The sequence below is a fragment of the Cupressus sempervirens genome, chromosome 3, assembly GCF_028749045.1.
Source record: "Cupressus sempervirens isolate cs-2001-9-10 chromosome 3, ASM2874904v1, whole genome shotgun sequence".
Classification (NCBI taxonomy): Eukaryota; Viridiplantae; Streptophyta; class Pinopsida; order Cupressales; family Cupressaceae; genus Cupressus; species Cupressus sempervirens.
The window spans coordinates 907,833,825-907,852,697 of NC_143120.1; the positions used below are offsets into that span (position 1 = coordinate 907,833,825).

The 18,873-nt window shown below is 35.3% G+C and overlaps 1 protein-coding gene across 1 annotated transcript; it reads right to left on the reverse strand.

Annotated features, from left to right (window-relative positions):
- Window positions 1–1,750: 1,750 nt before the first annotated feature.
- LOC149569729 (small ribosomal subunit protein eS7-like) lies at window positions 1,751–15,670 on the reverse strand. Its single transcript, XM_089822459.1, has 6 exons — window positions 15,577–15,670; window positions 2,984–3,074; window positions 2,813–2,886; window positions 2,553–2,676; window positions 2,271–2,453; window positions 1,751–2,168 (listed from the first exon to the last, which is right to left on the reverse strand). Exons 2-6 carry the CDS (start codon window positions 3,056–3,058, stop codon window positions 2,046–2,048), a joined length of 579 nt encoding a protein of 192 aa, XP_089678585.1. The 5' UTR covers window positions 3,059–3,074; window positions 15,577–15,670; the 3' UTR covers window positions 1,751–2,045.
- Between the last annotated feature and the right edge of the window lie 3,203 nt (window positions 15,671–18,873).

Genomic DNA, 18,873 nt, shown 5'->3' on the forward strand with positions numbered 1-18,873 from the left:
CTAGCTAATTTAAGATCTTCAAGCCAAAATTCATTTCATTCTAGAAACATATTATTCGTAGAGCATTTAATGCATAGTGCGTAAATGTTTTGCCCTTCTCACTAAATGGCTAGCCAATGTGCATTTATTACCCCATTAAAGAAGTGATTTTCTAATTTTAGATTTATCTTCCTTTGCCCTAACCCTAATTAAGGATGAGGTGGCACAAGCAAAACCATAAGTTTTATTTCATTCTGAGCCACTCATTGTTATTTAAGACCTATGGGGTCATTTCTAATAAATAAAAAGAATTTGAAGATCGCTGCCTATTGAGATGAGAAAGTTGTCATTGCGATATGGTGACTTCTTTCTTGTGTCTTCTTTTTAATGTATCTTTGGAAATTGTTACCTGTTGAGAGAAAATACTCATCATTATGATATGGTGACTTTTTCTTACGTCTCTTCGTGATCGCATGCCCTCTTGAATCTCACTTGGTATCTTAGCTATTGCATTTTATGTATCTTAGTTATTGTATGCTCTCTTGGATCTCACTTGGTATCTTAGTGGTTGCATGCACTCTTGGATCTCACTTGGTATCTTAGCTATTGCATTTTATGTACGTTAGTTTGCATTTTATGTATCTTAGTTATTGCATGCTCTCTTGGATCTCACTTTGTATCTTAGTGATTGCATGCTCTCTTGGATCTCACTTGGTATCTTAGCTATTGCATTTTATGTATCTTAGTTATTGTATGCCTCTTGGGTCTCACTTGGTATCTTAGTGATTGTGTGCTCTCTTGGATCTCACTTAGAATATAATTGTTTTTGAAGTGCTTAGATGAATGTAATTGATATTTATATCATTGTGGAATCATCTTGCCAGCACCTTTTGTCCTTAGATCTAAGCGATGTGAATTGGATATGAACCATTAGAAGGATGTTTTACTTCTATCTTTGCTATACACTGTTGAGTTTGATGGTGTTCATCAGGATATGAATACAATTGGGCACTACCCGGAAAAATTACACTGACTAAATGCAGTAGTTGAAATTGATGTAGTAGTTAAAATTGGTGAAGCAAAGTTTGGTATAATTCATCATCACTATAATCTTCTTTCAAGTTCTTGAGAGTAGAATAGAATTTCTCTACTCTACTCTTCCACTATCTACGTATTCACCAAACACCAAAATAAAAGTACTCTCATTGCAAATATCATTCAAAAAGCTTTCATATCCAATATTAATAAAAATCAACTTAACAAAGCGTAAAGCCCCTCGTGACATCAACATATAACATTCACTACTGAATTTATCCAACCTAGAAGGAACCTTAGCTATTACCCATGCGATCTTACTTGCAATAACCCATATGCCTAACTTTGACCACTACAATTGGTAGGTCATAAAACCCACATCAACAGGACCGTGACTGCTACACTTATCAAGTGGCGAACACGAGACTCAAGAAACTTCCAAGGCATTCCTCATGAGATCACATATATAAAAGGTGTTCACTGTAGACAATGCAAGAATTTTAAACCAAAAAACTTTGTAAGCAATTTGGCTGAATGCGCAGCAGAGCTCCACAATCTAAGCTTCATGAGGTTTTTGCATTGTTACTAATTCTTAGTAGTCTCAATTCAGAAAGATAAACAAGAGCATTTTTAGACAGCAAATTTACAAAAAAATAGCCCAAAAACCACAGGAGGAAAAATCAATTGAGTATTTGTAGCAATATAAACAATAAAAGAGTTTTCAGTACCAGCATACTTCTTGACCCAATTCCCAAAGATTCAACTTCTATTAGTCGTTCGACATATAAATTAAAGATAACAATAAATTCGCAACAAATGCTTCTCAAATTCATTTCAGACATGCTTCTCAAACTAATTTAAACGTATAGCAAGCTCTCTTCTGCAAAACAAAATTTAACTCATCTGAAGAGAATAGAAGAATAAGGAGAATTCAACAAAGAATCGTTGATACTTGACAGCCTCAATTGCTTGTTCAGGGAAACACCTAATACCCAATATTTTACTACATACTCCTAGTCAAAAAATTAAGTTCAACTAGCCTCAGACAAAGGGTACTCAAAAACAACATCCTTTCCACAAATTTTTCTGTAAACACCAGAAAAGGTTTCCAACTTGTATTCTGTGTTATTACGTTCCTTTGGATCTAGATATACCTGAAAATTGGAAATTGCAGTTTGTCAAACATGTTACACATATAGCCTGGAAAAGGTTCAAAGAATTTGATATACAGGTTTCTCTATCACCAGTAATCTTACCTTCATTATCTTGGACCCATCAACACGGTATCTAACTCGCTTCCCAACAATCTCTGCAGGGTAGACAACATCTTCCAAGGTGGCCTCATGGACAGAAGTCAATGTTCGACTGCGGGGTCGAACTGCAGCTGAGCCTTTCTTTGGTGGCCTCAATATTCTCCTTGTGGCAATCATCACAACATCCTGTTTTTCAGCAAGAATTCATTTCCACATTATTACTGCAACATAATAAGAGGAAGCAATTTGAAAAAGGAAACACAGAGAACATGTTAAGCTGTTAACCTTTCCACTGAATTTCTTTTCCAACTCCCGCACGAGCCTAACATGAATCTTTCGAAAAGCCTTCCTCAAGCGGTATGGAACATGAACAACAATGGCCTTACGGTTGCCAGATATGTCTACTTGCCTATACAAGACCAACAGATCATAAAACTGACAATTACTATATAATACTTTTCACTTTTGGAGAGCAGTAAAGATTGAGGCATCACAAATTACAAAAAGCATATGGGAATCCAAAATGTAGTGGAAAACCAGCTTACTTCGCAGAATTAATATACAAATCTTTGAGCTCACTCTTCAACTCCTGATTGGTGTTCTCCAAATCAAACAAGGCCTACAGTATAGAGTTAAAGGTAATTACAACCACCTAAAAGAAAGGTAATACATATTGCACCAAAAATAAGATAAACATAACAAGATTTGATCCTGACCTGTGCCACAGACTCCTCAAAATCATCAGGTTCTGCACCCTTTTCCTTTTGAATTTTCCTCCTAGCAGTATACATGATTGCTAAAGCTTACCTGCAAACAAACACAACAAAAATTGGAAGTCATACACAACTCTTGTATTCCGAAAACAAATTATAAAGGAACTGCGCACAATACCAGCCATTGTATTTAAAAAATAACCTTCAACTAAGAGTAGAAATTGGAATGACTATATAGGATAACCGTATCAATGCATTAATAATTGAAGATTTGAAGAATATTGTCCAAAATATTTTAAATCATTCAATGTCTTGGGACAAGGTACATCTATGACTGAATTTTCCATTTCAAAAAAGATTTTGAGTCATTGTAGCAGTCATTGCCTGTCATACCATGTTGAACACTGATATTTTGTTGAGCATAGAATTGGCATATATTAATATAACCTATCTAACTGCACAGAGGACTTGACTTTGCCAAAGAGTCCAAGCTTACTGACCATTTTTTCGAGCTATGTAATGAAATGGACAAAGTACATGGTTAATAATAATCCTTTTCAATCTAATTTGGAAAAGGTTAGTCCTGGTGATTACTTACTCTGAATAAGTAATTTATATTGATCTTGAAATTTCCAGTGAGTTGTCAGGGATTATGTCAATCAAAAATGTTCAGTATGACTTATTATACTTAACATTTTTTTATTTGGCACAAGTTGTGTGTCACATCCCTGTTTATTTACCATTTCAGAATATGAATGCTAGTTGGCATCGTTGAGAAAATAGCATTCATACGGTTATAGCAACGTCATTCACCATTTTATGATTTCCACACAACACGGTGGCTCTCAATAAGATATCAAGATAGAAGATCATACATGTTCTTAATTTCAAACATGAGAAGAAATGCAATCTACTAAGGAAGTAATACAAGCGCAAATTTAAGATTATTATCTTGTTAAAAACAAATAGCAATGTGTAGATCCGTTAATTTGAATTAACCAAACAGTGTTAGGTTTCACAACACAATAAAATCCATCGCAAATCTGATGAAGGCACTCAACAGACAGGTGAGAAACAAGTATATTGATGCAGATTCAGTCAACTGGTAGCTAGTAATATGATTATTAAGAACAATAAATAATTTAGATAATAATTGTTAATGCGGGCAGGATTAGCTAAGATTTTTTAACCAACCACTGTTTGATACTTGGAGAGGCACAATTTCAATCAGACATTGATAAAAAAATTGATTCAAATCTTCTTTGGCAACGAGATAAGTCTTCCTTGGCAGTGGCAACAGTTAAACAAATTACATGATAGACAAGTTAAGATTCCAGTTAAAAGGGATTTCCAAGAGTTGTGACCCAACGACTATGAACGGTGTATAAAAACATTCCATCATTCAGAGGCATCAAAGGATCCATAAGGAAATGCAATCATGGATTGAGATGAATGGAGATTAAAATATATCAATATTCATTATCAGAAGGGGAGAAATATAACATGTTTTTGATACTCTTCACAGAAAGAGGTGGAAAGAAAATTATATATATATATATATATATATATATATATATATATATATATATATATATATATATATATATGTGTGTGTGTGTGTGTTAATAATAGTAAAATCAAAATCAGATATATTTATATATATAGCCTAATCCTTAAACCCTTCACTAATACCATTAAGAGGATAGGTTGGAATTGTCAAGGAAAGATGGAATAAAACCTCGCAATGTGGGATGAAAGTCCCAAGATAGGCATGAATATTTGTTCCATAACCCTTGAGGAAGCCTACTTGTAGGTTGATGGTATTACGGAGAGAAAAAAAGGAATTAGAGCTTAAGCGTGTATTATGAATCAGTAATTGCCTTAACCTTTATCTGATTTAAATGCATAGTGATGTAAGTTAAATGTTAATCATTGGGTATTGGCAGTCTCATTCATAGTAGGGAACAATGCAAACTGTCACTTCCACGTGCAATCCAAACCCTAGTTGGGAATTTTAGAGTAAATCAAGTAAAGTTGTAATTGGGGACATCACGCCATGTTCTCTGTTGGGAGGTTTCTAACTTTATTTTGCCATAGATTTTACTCAAGGCTATTTTCCCATACTTGTGCCCTCTTTAAAACAAAAACAGCAGTTACGTTATTTACAACTACAAGTTAAGGTCATTATACTAATGTGATTCCCTAAGATTTAAACTACATTTGACTATTTTACCCGTCATTCCTGCTATGCCATTCGCGGAGCGTAAATGTCAACCGTAAATCATTTATTTAAAAATTGTTATTATTGAGCAAATCCAGAAATCGCACACCATTTAAAACTATCCATGCCACTGAATTTACATTTCTAAAAACAAAATTTATGGCTTTTCAAACTCAAATCCATGCATTAATTCTGTACACACAACTAGTGACCAGATCAGACACCCTTGTACATGTGTAGTGACCAGATCAGATACCATTGTACAGTACTATAAGATCTTTAACTTACCATCAAATTTTAAGAGCAGTTTTCCATTTGCATTAACTCTGATACTTAGAACAACATCCTAGAATACTAGAATATCTTTAACCTAAAATCAAATTTTAGGAGCAGATTCCCACATACCTATTTACTTTAAGACAACTAACTCCGATTCTTCGAATAACACCCTAAAATACTAATATATCTTTAACCTACCATCAAATTTTAGGAGCAGAATCCCGCAGACCTATTAGTATTTACCTTAGGGCCTAAGTCTCATACTTATAAAGATGCCGGGAGAGGTTGTTGGAACGAAAGGATCAACCGAGTTTCCCTTTTGAGCCAGATTTCTTTTCATTTTATCATACTTGTCTGAAGGAGTTGCAAACTAACATATTGGCTAGGGAATACACTAATTTCGGATGCAAAAATATCTGTCCTCAAGAATGTTGATCAACATATGCTAATGAGGATAGTGTAAATGGGGGCGATGGCAATTCCAAGTTCAAACAAGATTAAAGCATTACAGATCTGATTTGGATGCCAAAATGATCACATAATTTGTATGTGAATTAAGAAAACAATTGAAATGCTTAATAAAATTGAACCAAATTTTGATATGATTTTTGGGGTAATAAAATGCTTTGTATCATAAATATTTGTAACAATGATAGGAAAATAATATGAAAATACAGTAAGTATAAAGGATGGAATTCTGCATGTTTGTTACAAGAATATACACAACCAAGGCCTGTTACAATAATTGATCTTTAGCATTTGCTAAACAAGTGGAAACATGTTGACGATGGAACAATGATAGGAAAATAAAATGAAAATACAATAAATATAAAGGATGGAATTCTGCATGTTTGTTATGAGAATATACACAATCAAGGCCAATTAAAACAATTGGTTTTTGGCATTTACTAAAGAAGTGGAAACATGTTGACGATGATCTCATTATCCAAATCCGATGGAAAACCAAAAAAAAACCATGCACATGTTGATAAGGGCTGATTTTTCCATCTATACAGTGAAAAAAAAAGTTAAGCAACTTAAACTATGAGCAAGGAAATCAATAGGACTCACAAAGCTGGTAACAGGATAAAATTGGCAATAGATTGAAGCTGATATGATGACAATCTGTTATTTAAGAGAACATTTGGAGCAATCATGCCAGAAAGAAGTCTGGTGGAATATTGATTATTGACAGGGATTTGGCATTGTGAATGCTAACATGGGAGAGAAATTGTAAGCCAGAAACTACAGCCATTCACATATGGAGGAATAGGCTTGTGGTCACTACACAACCAGACTACATTTTCAATTGATACAGGCATTAATGCTATTGAAGATGAAATAAAATTGAACTAAACCTATATAACCACTGCCTTCAATTCACAGAGAACCTAAGCCACAAAGTTTGGCAAACTTCAACAATGAGGTTCGAAATCTGTCAAATATTCACTAGTGAAAAGAAAAAGAAATTCATTAAAAATTGCTACAAATTTCGAATTGCAAAAATATCTTTGTTTTCTTAATCTTTTATTTTGGTCAGGGACTTTTTCTCGGATTTTTTGGCTAGGGCAGTAATTTGACCGCAGGTATGACATGTGACCAGGACAAGGGGCAGAATTTGAATTAAAAACATTAAGAAACACTACCAGAGCAGGAACTATGGCAAGTGAACAAGCATCTCCTCAAGTGTCCTTGTGAAACCACAACACATTCAAGCACGGGACTGGAACTGCGCATGCTCAGTAGCATAGTTTTTAAGGAACCAAAACATTAATTCTTGTCCAAGAAGTCATGTGTCAAGGTGTGCAAACACAAGAGCACTTCATCCACTGGAAAATAGATAGTACTGCATCGACAATTACAAAACAATAATGTTTGAGAAGTTGTACTGGTGCTCAATCAATTTACGACAATTACAAAAAAATAATATTTGAGAAGATGTACTGGTGCTCAATCAATTTATTACAATCTCAGTGATTGCCATTGATTTGGAAGACTTCAACCAAACAGAAAAAACTCATCAGACACCCACAGATGTACAAAATCATTTTAGCATTCGATAAAACTTCTAAATAACTTGAATATTGAACATTTCTAAAATGAGCAAATAGGCATTGTCCTGCTCTCAAACCTTTAAGGTGATCTTAATTGGTACATCTCATTTAAATACTGATTTGCTGCTTCTCCAAAATTATCTGTGCACAGTATGCATACTATGGTATAGTGTGTTGCATAAAGCTTCTAATGCGCTGATTGACCTCTGAAAAATTTAAGGTCAGCTTATTTCAGGACATAGGAAAGGATAAACAAAAATCCACAATTTAAATGTAAAAGGAATAGAGGCTAGAGAAGCCGACATAAAGTTTTTAAGATGGTGGAGCATCATGGTTGTCATCTTGTGGACATAATCAATTTTAAGCTTCACCCTACACCATCAAAAGCCGACTCTTGAGTGCATTATTTTCTGGAAGGCTAGAGATTTCCAAACTGAGAAAATAAATAAGTTAATAATGGCAAGCTACAAAATCCTCCTACCTTATATACGTATCACTAAGGAAGCTATATTGAATGATGCTAATTTATTTTTATCTTTCAAATTATGTCCCCTCCATAGTGAAGAAAGATTTCAGGTATTAAATGCATAAAAGCTGTGGGATTTTCGTCTGCAATCCCCCGTCAATTTTATTAAATATTGGGTGTGGAGCCTCCAAGGCACTTAATTGGACCTCCAAAGTTAAGGCCCTTGGATTGCTCACAATTCTAATTTAAAACATGGTTAATAACAATTTTTTGATTATTACTAGTGACATGTCAAAGTGAGTGGGACCTATTGACGGAGTCGACACTAGCGACTAGGATTTCCATTGCCCTGTATGTGTCTTTGTTGCCATGGAGACTTGGAATCTCTGTCTACTTTTCCTTTTACTAATATCTTTGTGTCATCATCATTTTTTGTTGGGCTTTTTCTAGAATCCACATACGTTGCAGTTAAGTACCCCAACTTTTCAACAGCCAACCCTTTGTGTCGTCATCGTCCTTTGTTGGACTTTTTCTAAAATCCACGTACATTGTAGTTAAGCACCCTGATTTTTCAACAGCCAACCCTTTCTCTACAGATGTGCCTCCAAGGCAATTAATTGGACCTCCAAATTACCCTTGGATTGTTTGCTAATAATTAGCAAGCAATCTTAATTTAAAACATGGTTAATAATGTTTTTTTTATCATTAACAGTAACAAGTCAAAATGAGTGGAACTTATTGAAAGAGTCGACACCTGCGACTAGGATTTCGTTTAGCTTGTATGTGACTCTGTTGCCATGGGCACTTTTTGAGTCATCGTCATCTTTCCCTAGCCTTTCTTTGGAATCCACACATGTTGCAATTAAGTCCCCCAACTTTTCAACAACCATACCTTTGTCTACAGATGTCATTCCTCCCTCTCTATAACACAAAGTAAATGGATATGTCATTCCTCCCTCTCTATAACACAAAGTAAATGGATGTCTTACTCACGCATAAGCAAAACCAAAAGTAGTGATTGAGCAAGGCATGATTGAAGGCTCTATTGTCTACAGACAAAATCATGCCTCATTTGCAAGTTCTCAGGCATTCACTTGTTTATACCCTTTCTCCACTCATGGATTCAAAATATCTAGTAGCCCTTCGATGAGAACTATTTGGGTTTATAAGCAATGGATACTTCATTGTTAGCTCTTCCTCTCTCGTTGATCATTTTAAGGCCTTCGAGTCTAAGAAGAGGTGGCATGGCCCTCTTGGTCTTTTTATCCGACCCTAGAAAGCTAGCTTCTGATTAATCTATAGGACTAGCCCATTATATGTTCTCCTAAAGACACATTGTTAGCTCTTCCTCTCTTGTTGATCATTTTAAGGTCTTCAAGTCTAAGAACAAGCAACATGGCCCTCTTGGTCTTTTTATCCAACCCTAGAAAGTTGGCTTCAGATTAATCCATAGGACTAGCCTATTATATGTTCTCCTAAGATAATAGATTTATAGCTATTTTAATATACTCTCAAGAACAATGAGAAAATCCTTAGAAACATAACATGCTGAAAACTCACTTTCACTTCAAGATCCCCATCTCTGCAGTTTGTCAACAAAACGAGTGAATCTTTCTAACCCACATAGAGAGCCCACTGATATGCTTGTCTGGATCTAAATGTATGACCTTCCTATGTAGTTTTGGTGTTAAAATGCTTCCACTAGTAACTCCATCAAAATATACATGGTAGTTCCCCATGATACTATATTAGGTAAATCTACTATTTTTTATCGTATATGCCTCGAAATAAACCTTAGTCATCCACTTCATGTTGATTTAGAGCTTGGATGATTCTTCATGTATACAATAATTGGACTACGAGGCCCTCCCTTTTAGATGCAGAGTCTGCCATCAACATGGTCACCTTGTTAGGTTTTACCTAACTTTGCAATTTGCTAAACCAACTCTTAATGCTAAGCTTTCTCTTTGAGACCAAGAAGGTGTCATCCCCTCTCTTGATTGTGGAGATAGGTTAATGATAATTCAAATTCATGACTTGAATCTTGTTGATATTATTGACCCACGATCCAAGTTTACATGGACCAACAAGAGGATTAATCCTCACACTAGGAAGGTCAAGCTTGATAGGTGGTCTCTAAAGAGGCTTTTATTTAATGGAGTTTTGACTCTTTAGAATCTTGATGGCTCTATCTTTAATCGCACTGCTCTTCTCTTGAAGAAGGGATTACTTCTCTCCCCTTACATACCCTTCAAGTTTGAGAATGTTGGTTCTGAAAGGAACCACCAATTCCTTTCGCAGCTAATTCCTATTTGGTGGGTAGAAGGTTGCCTTCCTCATGGAAACACCATGTTCAAGATTCATAAGCAACTTCGCTGAAAATATTGATTTTCAAGAGGAAATCTACTGGAAACAACATGCTATTACTCTTTGGCTTCAAGCAGGGGATAAAAAACATTGCTTTTTTTCCATAGAATAGCATGTGATAGACGACAAAAGAACAACTTGATTATTCTTCATGATGATCATGGTCACTCCTTTTCTTCTATTGTTGAGATGAAAGCTCACTCCCGTAATATATCTTCAATTTGTTTTCTTCCAACCTTAGGCAAGATGTCGAATACCAACAAATTTGTCCTTGATGTTATTCCTCCTTTGATTTTTGTTGTCAATAACCTTGTTCTTTTCAAGCATATTTACTTAGTTAAAGTTAAGAAAAGCATTTTTGGCATGAGCATCAACAAATACCCTGGTCTTGACAATTTTCTTGAGGGATTCTTCCAAACTCTTTGAACTGATCTTTAGTTTTGTGTTTTTAACGTTGTCAAGGGGTCATTTAGCAAAAGAAGCATTCTCAAAGCTTTGAATCACAAATTTGTTACTCATTCCCAAGGTTGATGGTTCTAATATTTCCAATTGTATACCCATCTCTCTTTGTAATATGATATATATAATTATTACCTATGCAATTGTTGGAAGCATTATGCCTCTGCTCCATAACATCATTTTCCTCATACAAGGTGGTTTCATTGATGGCATTGTGATTGCCCAAGAGGATATTCACTCTTTACAACAGTAAAATCATTCTAGAATGTTTAGCAAATTTGACATGTCTAAAGCCTTTGACAGAGTTGAATGGACTTTTTTGACTAAAAATGTTGATCGCTTTTGGTTTGTCTCAGATTTGGATTGATTAGAATCTTGAGCGTGTTTGTTCTACTTTTTTGGTTCTCGTTAATGGTCTCCCCTCTCTTCATTTCTCCACTACTTGGGTCTTCACCAAGGGAACCCTTGTTCTCTCTTATCTCCAGTTTATTGACAACATCAAGCTAATGGGAGTTGTCTCTTATCAAGTAGCTTACGTGCTCTCGACAACCCTTGCCACCTACCTTATTGCCTCTTCCCAAGTTAACAATGCTCATATATCTAGACTAATATTCTTAAATGTTGACCAATGCATTCTTGTTATTCTAGGCTTCTTTGAGTCTTCTTTGCCTCTTGATTATTTGGACATTCCTCTTCATTTCATGAAGATCCCTATGGCTGTTTGGAAAAGCCTCTTGAAGCATATTCAACTTAAGATCAATTATTGGTCCAACAAATGGCTCAACTATGGTGACCTGCTTGCCTTTCTCCAGACTGTCTTACAAATTCTCCATCTTGGCTTCTGCTAGCTCTATTTAGAAAGATCTTAACAAGATGACCCATTAAATTCCTTAGAATGGTGTCAAAGACTCTACAAAATGGGTTTTGGTGAAATGGGAAAAGGTTACACAATCTAAGCTCCATGGAGCCCTTAACCTTCGACGAGCTGACCTAAACAACAAAGCTTTGGCTAGTACGCTATATTGGAGATGCATTTCCAACCCCTCATTTCCTTTTGGCAAATATATGGTTCAAATTAATCCAAATGATGTTGGTAAATATCCCCTACATGGGAATGGATCTCTTACTTGGCAAGTGTTGAAGCTTAGTTCTCAACTGGTTAAAAAGGGACTTTTTGGGAATTTTGGTGAAGGGGATAAGACCTATTTTTTGTCCGACTCTTGAAATCAGCAACCCTCAATCATCCAAGAGTTCCCTATTTTGAATCCCATAAAAAATGCTATGGAATCTAGAGGTTGGATTAAAATTGATCGTTATCTAAAGACTACATATTCACAACTATAGATATAAGCAATTCAAAAAGTTGCATGAATGGCCCATTCTCCTTCCTCTTGACAAGGCTATAATCACAAACAAGATTTTGTTGTTTCGTTCTTTAAATGGCTTTGATTTTGAGGACGAGACAACTTGGGCCAGCGGTAACCTTGGTAAATATACTGTCAAAGTTGGTTATGAGACTCTTCTTCCCTCTTCTTAGACCCTTCAACATGTTATAGACTAGTCGAAAATGTGGCATCTGAAAGGATAGCCAAAAGTTAAATTGTCTGCTTGGTTATTTATGCACAATGGCATTCTCACTTACGAAAGTCTTAAACACAGAGTGTTCCTTGGCCCCTCTAAATGTGTTTTATGTAAATCTCAAAAAGAATCTTTAGATCACTTGATGTTTGAATGCCCTTTTACTTCTATTATCTGCGAATGATGGTTTTCGCCTTCAAGATCAAGAATACTGGTGTGCTTTGAAGAGATAACATTCTCAACAAATGGAAGTGAAGAAAATTGAATTCCAAAGCTATGCATATTGGATGGCAGCTAGGCCCGAATTTCATATTGTGGTAAATTTGGCTTGAGCAAAATAATAGAGCCATTCGTGAGACCTCTTCTTTATCTGATGTTGTCTTGCACACCATCTGGAAGCAAGATAACAGAAACTATTTTGGCTCATTCCAATCCTCACTATCTTGACAATGTTAGGAAGAAGGACAAACATGAAAAGCTCAAATAAATTGTGGAAATCAGAAGTAGACTCCTCTTGGTTGGATAAAAATTGAAACTGATGGTTCTGCAACTGGCAACCCAGGGGATGTTGGTTCAGGTTTTGTTTGCAGGTACAATGCTGGTAATATTTTATACTAAGGCCTATTGGGCTTGGGCAAAGCTACGAACAATGAGACCAAGGCTTTTTCTATTCTCTCTGCTTCTCTATGGGTGTTCTGCCAGGGATCCCATAAAGTCATTATTGAATCTAACTCCCAAATTCTTGTTGGTGCCTTGGATTGTATGAGAAGCTTTTCCATTGATCCATGGTGAAACTACATCTGATTCTCTCTCCAATTATGCAGATCTGGCGTGACATTGAAGACATTACTCCTGCCTAGTCCAGCAGAATTCATAACTAACTTGCTGATTTCCTAGTTAAGTATTGCCTGAACAAGGAAATAGGTACTGATTGGAACAGCCGCTTGCAAGGTGACCACATTCTCCACTCTGAGGCTGCTGTGTCTTCAATGCTCTTAATTTTGATTCTCTTCCAGTATTGTTGTTTTCCCTGTTTTTCAGGGATGGTTGTATCATTCTTGATCTTTGATAAAAAATTCAAATCTTTCCCGGAACACATGGTTATTAACAGCTAAAGGAAAACAATCATGAAAGGAAAAAAAGGGAATTAAAACAGTAATTCAAAATTATAATTGATAATTTATATATTTAAATTCTTTTGCTAACCCCCAGTTCTCAGCTTTTACAAGTATTATCCCCAAAATTACAATTAGCATGCCCAAAGTTTTTTATGTAAATGTATGACTGCAGGCAGAAACACAGTTGTAAATTAAAGTCACCTTCCAAAACTGAAAAATCAAAATCAAGATCTGTAAAATTGTTATTTTTCGTTTAGACCTTATGCATATATACCATAGTCAAAAAATAATTCCATAGTCAACACCTGAGTTTAACAGAAGAAAAGTGCTTTGCATTATCATATTTCAGCACAGATTCCTCTTTTCCAATCAGTTCAGCACAGCAATCAGGGTTATGCATACAATGAAAAGGTGACACGTTTATTGTGCAACTAATTACTGTAGGTCTATTCAGAACTAACGTGTCCAAAAACAAAGAGAAAAAAGAGGATGCATAACATGTAGCAAGCATATGCTACCAGGCTTCATTATTGGTTAGCATAGGGAGTAAATGCCAGCAATACAGCTGTGCACGTCCTTGTGCACTGGATGACTGTGACTCCTGTCCTTATCAGTGTAGCAGTTCCTGTATTGCGATGGATTGTCAAGAGGAGAACGACGGAAAATATGTGCAGCAGTAGCAAGCAGTAGTCAACTAAATTGTGGCATCTGTACAGTTTCAAGTTTCCATCTCTTCCAACCAACATGTAAATCACCACAAATAGGAAGAACAAGGTTGAGCCTATTTTGCTTAAATTTCAATCTGAATTGGAGCTTCCTTGCCAGCAGTTGGCACAACACTAAAGCCATACGAATAATAAAGGGCCCTGGCAGCACTGCATCTTCATGCAACTCGGTCTTTACCCTTAGGGGGTTTACCCTGGGGTCCCATGGGGGGGCGCTTGGGCTCTATATTTAAGGAGCTGGAGGTCCCATGATAATATTTTGGCGGGGCTAAAGCTTAATTTGGAATCTTTTCCTATTAACTAGGAGCCCCTACTTTTTAGTTGAGCGGATGCAAAGCGGGGGGGGGGAATAGCCCCTACTGTTTAGGGAAGAATTCTGCCACTTGGCAAGAGCTTAACCTTCATTTCCCTCCAAATTGAAACCATGCTGCCAAAAATTCTAAAAACAACAATTTATATTTTTTATATTTCCTTCAATTTAGGAGCTAATTTTTTTAAGCAGATTTATATGTAATGCCCATGGGACTGCTCCCCTTTAAATGTTCCTAAAAAAACTCAGCGGCACCTGCTCTATTTTTAAGCAAGCAAGTGCCCATGGGACCCCAGCCTTAGTAAGCTCGCTGTTTTCATAGTTATCAGCTGGGTAATTAGTACCATTACTAATATAGACCATTTAACTAAAACTCATTTATGAACATAAAGACATCTATCAAGCCCTCGGATTTAGCACCCAAAATAGAAAACCCTATTAATTCAGAAATACCTTTACGCTCTAGCATTTCAATTAAAATTTGGACTATTCAAACGAAATGGCTAAAAAAAAAAACTTATTTCAGTACCAATCTCGGCAAACAAAATCGGCCGACAAAATAAGTACGAATTCCACCATTTTCGCCTCTAAGTATCTACCTAAATCACAAATCCAATACCCGTTCTATTGAATCCTATACTTATTTCAAAAGTACCTCCTGCTCTCACATTTCTTGACATAATTTATCATTACCCAGGTGCAAGCGGCAAATATAGAGTATATATCTTGTTTCAGCTCCATTAGAATATGAAATTTCCTCCGGAGTGACGAAATGACAATCTAGAAATTATTTGAATGTATACAGTATGGAAAACAATGCATCAAAGCAACAAAACGTTAAGAAATATATTATGAAGTTGGGAATGATAAACTAAACTGAAATAAAATCGATGAACCAGTGCCCTCGTCTAACAGATAACATCGGAATCCCTTTCAATTGAAATAAAGCCGGCAATTTTTGATCCGGCCGCCTACAGTTCTATATTATGAAACTCATGAAACAGTAGCAAGTGACTTACCTCAAGACTGCACAAATTGTGTAGAGCTGCCAACAATGTCGCGAAGAAACGATGGATAAAGTTTAACCCTTCCACGGCATGAAGTTTTTACAATGAGGCGAACCAGAAACAATGAAAAAGGAGTTTAAAGGCACTCACTTCCGGATTTGTTTCGGGCGTGCGGCGAGAATAGATATTAGGGTTTGAGTCGCAATTATATTATGATTAATAGTAATTATAAACAGATATATAAAATAGTTGATTATTTCATAGGTAATTATTTTATTATGTATATATTTTTTAAAATATTTAATGAGTTAGAGTATGTATTTATTAGTCCTTGTCTTATAAGGTAGGAAAATAATGTTCCTATTCATGTATCTATTAAATTTAGGAACCCAAAAATTCAAAGATTATAAAGTTTGAAGTTCTTTTATTTAAAAATTTATTTTCTTGCACAAATTTCAATTTTTTCATTGGTTCTTGGCAATTTTCCTCAGGGTTTATTAATTTTTAAATTCTAAAAATGCATAAATCTTGTGTCTTTACTTGGAAGTTTCTAGTGGTTACCAGAGAGCTAACTCAGCATTGCAACAATTTTACAAGTATGTCATTGTGAAATAGAAGAAAAACAATGGGAAAGAAGCGTCTACCATTGATGAGAAATCTTGTATTGTTGAAAACTCATCTCCAATCTCTCACAAGTAGGATTTCATTTCTAATAAGTTTGTTCGCGGCCTTGACAGTCTTACATTTACCATTGCTCATATTCATATCAATTCATAACCTAAAATATTTTTCTGGCATGTAGTTGGAGAGTCTCCGAAAGAAAGAGGTAAAGGATTAAAATAAAAGAAATTTCTAGCATATAGGTGGAGAGACGGGAAGAAAGAGGTAAAGGATTAATAAGAATAGCAACCAAGCTTCAAACCCTAGGTGAAGGAATCATGAAACCTTTCTTGTCGTTAATTCAAACAATCATAATGTTTTTTGATAGTGCTAAAAAATTACAATGTCGACAAAAAGCTCAATCTCCATGATCATGACCTCCACTTGTTGATTGAAACAGGTGTGTTCAATAAAAGCAAATTGATTGTGTTAACGCAGCCTGGCCCTACAGCCACGCAATCCTATTTATGCAAGTGCAAATTGGGCACACAGATTTCAAACCTAAGGCCCTTGAATCCTCATTTAGGTCCTCTCTGAGGAAGCTAAAAACACAGTTCTGGTGGTCCAGGGAAGCAATGTCAGCTTCTTATTCTATTTTTCAAATAAATGAAATCTAATGGTATATCTAAAACATTTATAAATAACTTTAATAGTGAGCAGCATTTTGTTGTATACTTTTTGTATCATAAACTTAGTTTTAAAAGATATGTAAATTTGGGGGAATTTGGAAGTCTCTAGAGAATGGAAATAGTGTCTATAAACAAGGGTTGTGAAAGGCCCCCAAACCCATAATATATGCATGCACGAGCAAAGAAGAGAAAATTAATTAACTATCAGAATCATGACGTATTTAGGTCTTGATTTTGCAATTGATATTCAATTAGTGTACATTTTGATCTCTATTTATTTTTCAAATGTTAAAATATATATCTGTATATATTACAAGCTTATTATATAAATTTAGATAAAATTGATGTTTAAGATCTCATATATGAGGATTGTTTTTTTAACTATTTAGTTTTTAATTTACTTTTCTAAAAATTATTTTTTTCTAAAAAAAATATTACTCAATTTGATTGAAAATAAATTATTAATTATTAATTAGATATTTTATAACTAACTCTATTTTACTTAAGCCAAACTTTAGGCACATAATAATTAATTATTTTATTAATTTTTATCATGCAACCTAGGTTTTACCTTTTAGGGTTTGGATCTCCTTTATAAGGATGAAGCCTCTTCGCAATTCATATTCATTCATTTTTTATTAGTAGCAATTTATCTTTTTGCTCATCAAGAATGTATCCTCTATGGATGTGTGGATTCCAGCCTCCATAACTTTTGTTTCTCTCTTTTGTGATAGGTGTTTGTATGCAGATGATTCTTGTGAGTTGTGGGGTTGATCTTTCATCAACTTCAACATGGTATCAAAGCTCCTGATCTTCATTTTATGAGAGGTTTAGCTTAGTTTTCATGTATGTATTTTTTCTTTCAGAGATGTTTTGTATTGGATCTGGGGGATATTTGTTTCTTGTCACTTTGAGCACAAACAAACATTACGGTTGCACTCAGAGCGACCAAAAACCCCTATTTTCATATCAAATTTATTTAGTTTGGGCATAGTTGTAGTCAAAAATTGCACCTAGGCTGTATGCCCTCAACACGAATTCCAAGATGGCAATTTATTTTTTTAAGAAAACAAATACTTTTATGTTATTGATCCTTCGAAAGTTTTTTTTTTTTTTTATTAAATCAAACCCATACTATGTTTGTATGCACATTGGATTTGGGAAAAGAGAGTCACTTTTTATTTAAAATAAGGAGTCAACTTTTTTGATAAAGGGTTTTCATTGGGAGACTGTACTCTATTGCAGGTCCCTCCTCTGTTCCTTTTGCCTACGCAAGCATGGATGTGCATCACTCACCATTTGTGAGCCTCTTGAATGTCGTCAACCTCTATTTGTCGACAACTTGTGGGCTTCCTCAGTACCACCATCGTCAACAACTTGGGCTCTACATTGCCTGGTGTGATTTTCCCTTTATTTATTTGGACTGCGAGCATATTGGGTTTTGGGAGCTATGAGTTTCATTTTTGGAGCATACGTAATCCTCTAGTGCTATCCAAGAGCATGTTATCTTTTGGATCGGGTACGAGCACATATTACACTCCTCGACTTCAATTGTCCTAAAAATTTGGTCCAATGCGTGTTTTGGCTTCCATGCCAAGTGCTTATTAAAATTCAAGCCTCTGGTTTTTAATTCAATGGAACAATGTGTCTTTTAAGGGAAAAGGATCGATAGTGTCGCCCTCAATCACACCCTCCAACACTGACCTCAAGCCCTACCCATCTTTCTCGACCTCCCTGTTGTTAGAATATATAGTCCACCAACATAAGTGAAAAGGGGGGTGGTGAATCAGTTATACAATTATTATCACAATTATCAACCTTATTAAATCTTAACCATATGAGCAATATAATTAGAAACTACAACAAGATACTCATGCACAATAACACCATATATGTTAATTAGGGAAACCCTTGATTGGAGGGAAAACCCTTGTGGGGATGGTACCCACAAAATGATGTACTAATATAAATATTCCTTGTTAGAGGATAGACCTTGTTAGGAGTCTTTGAAATACATTTA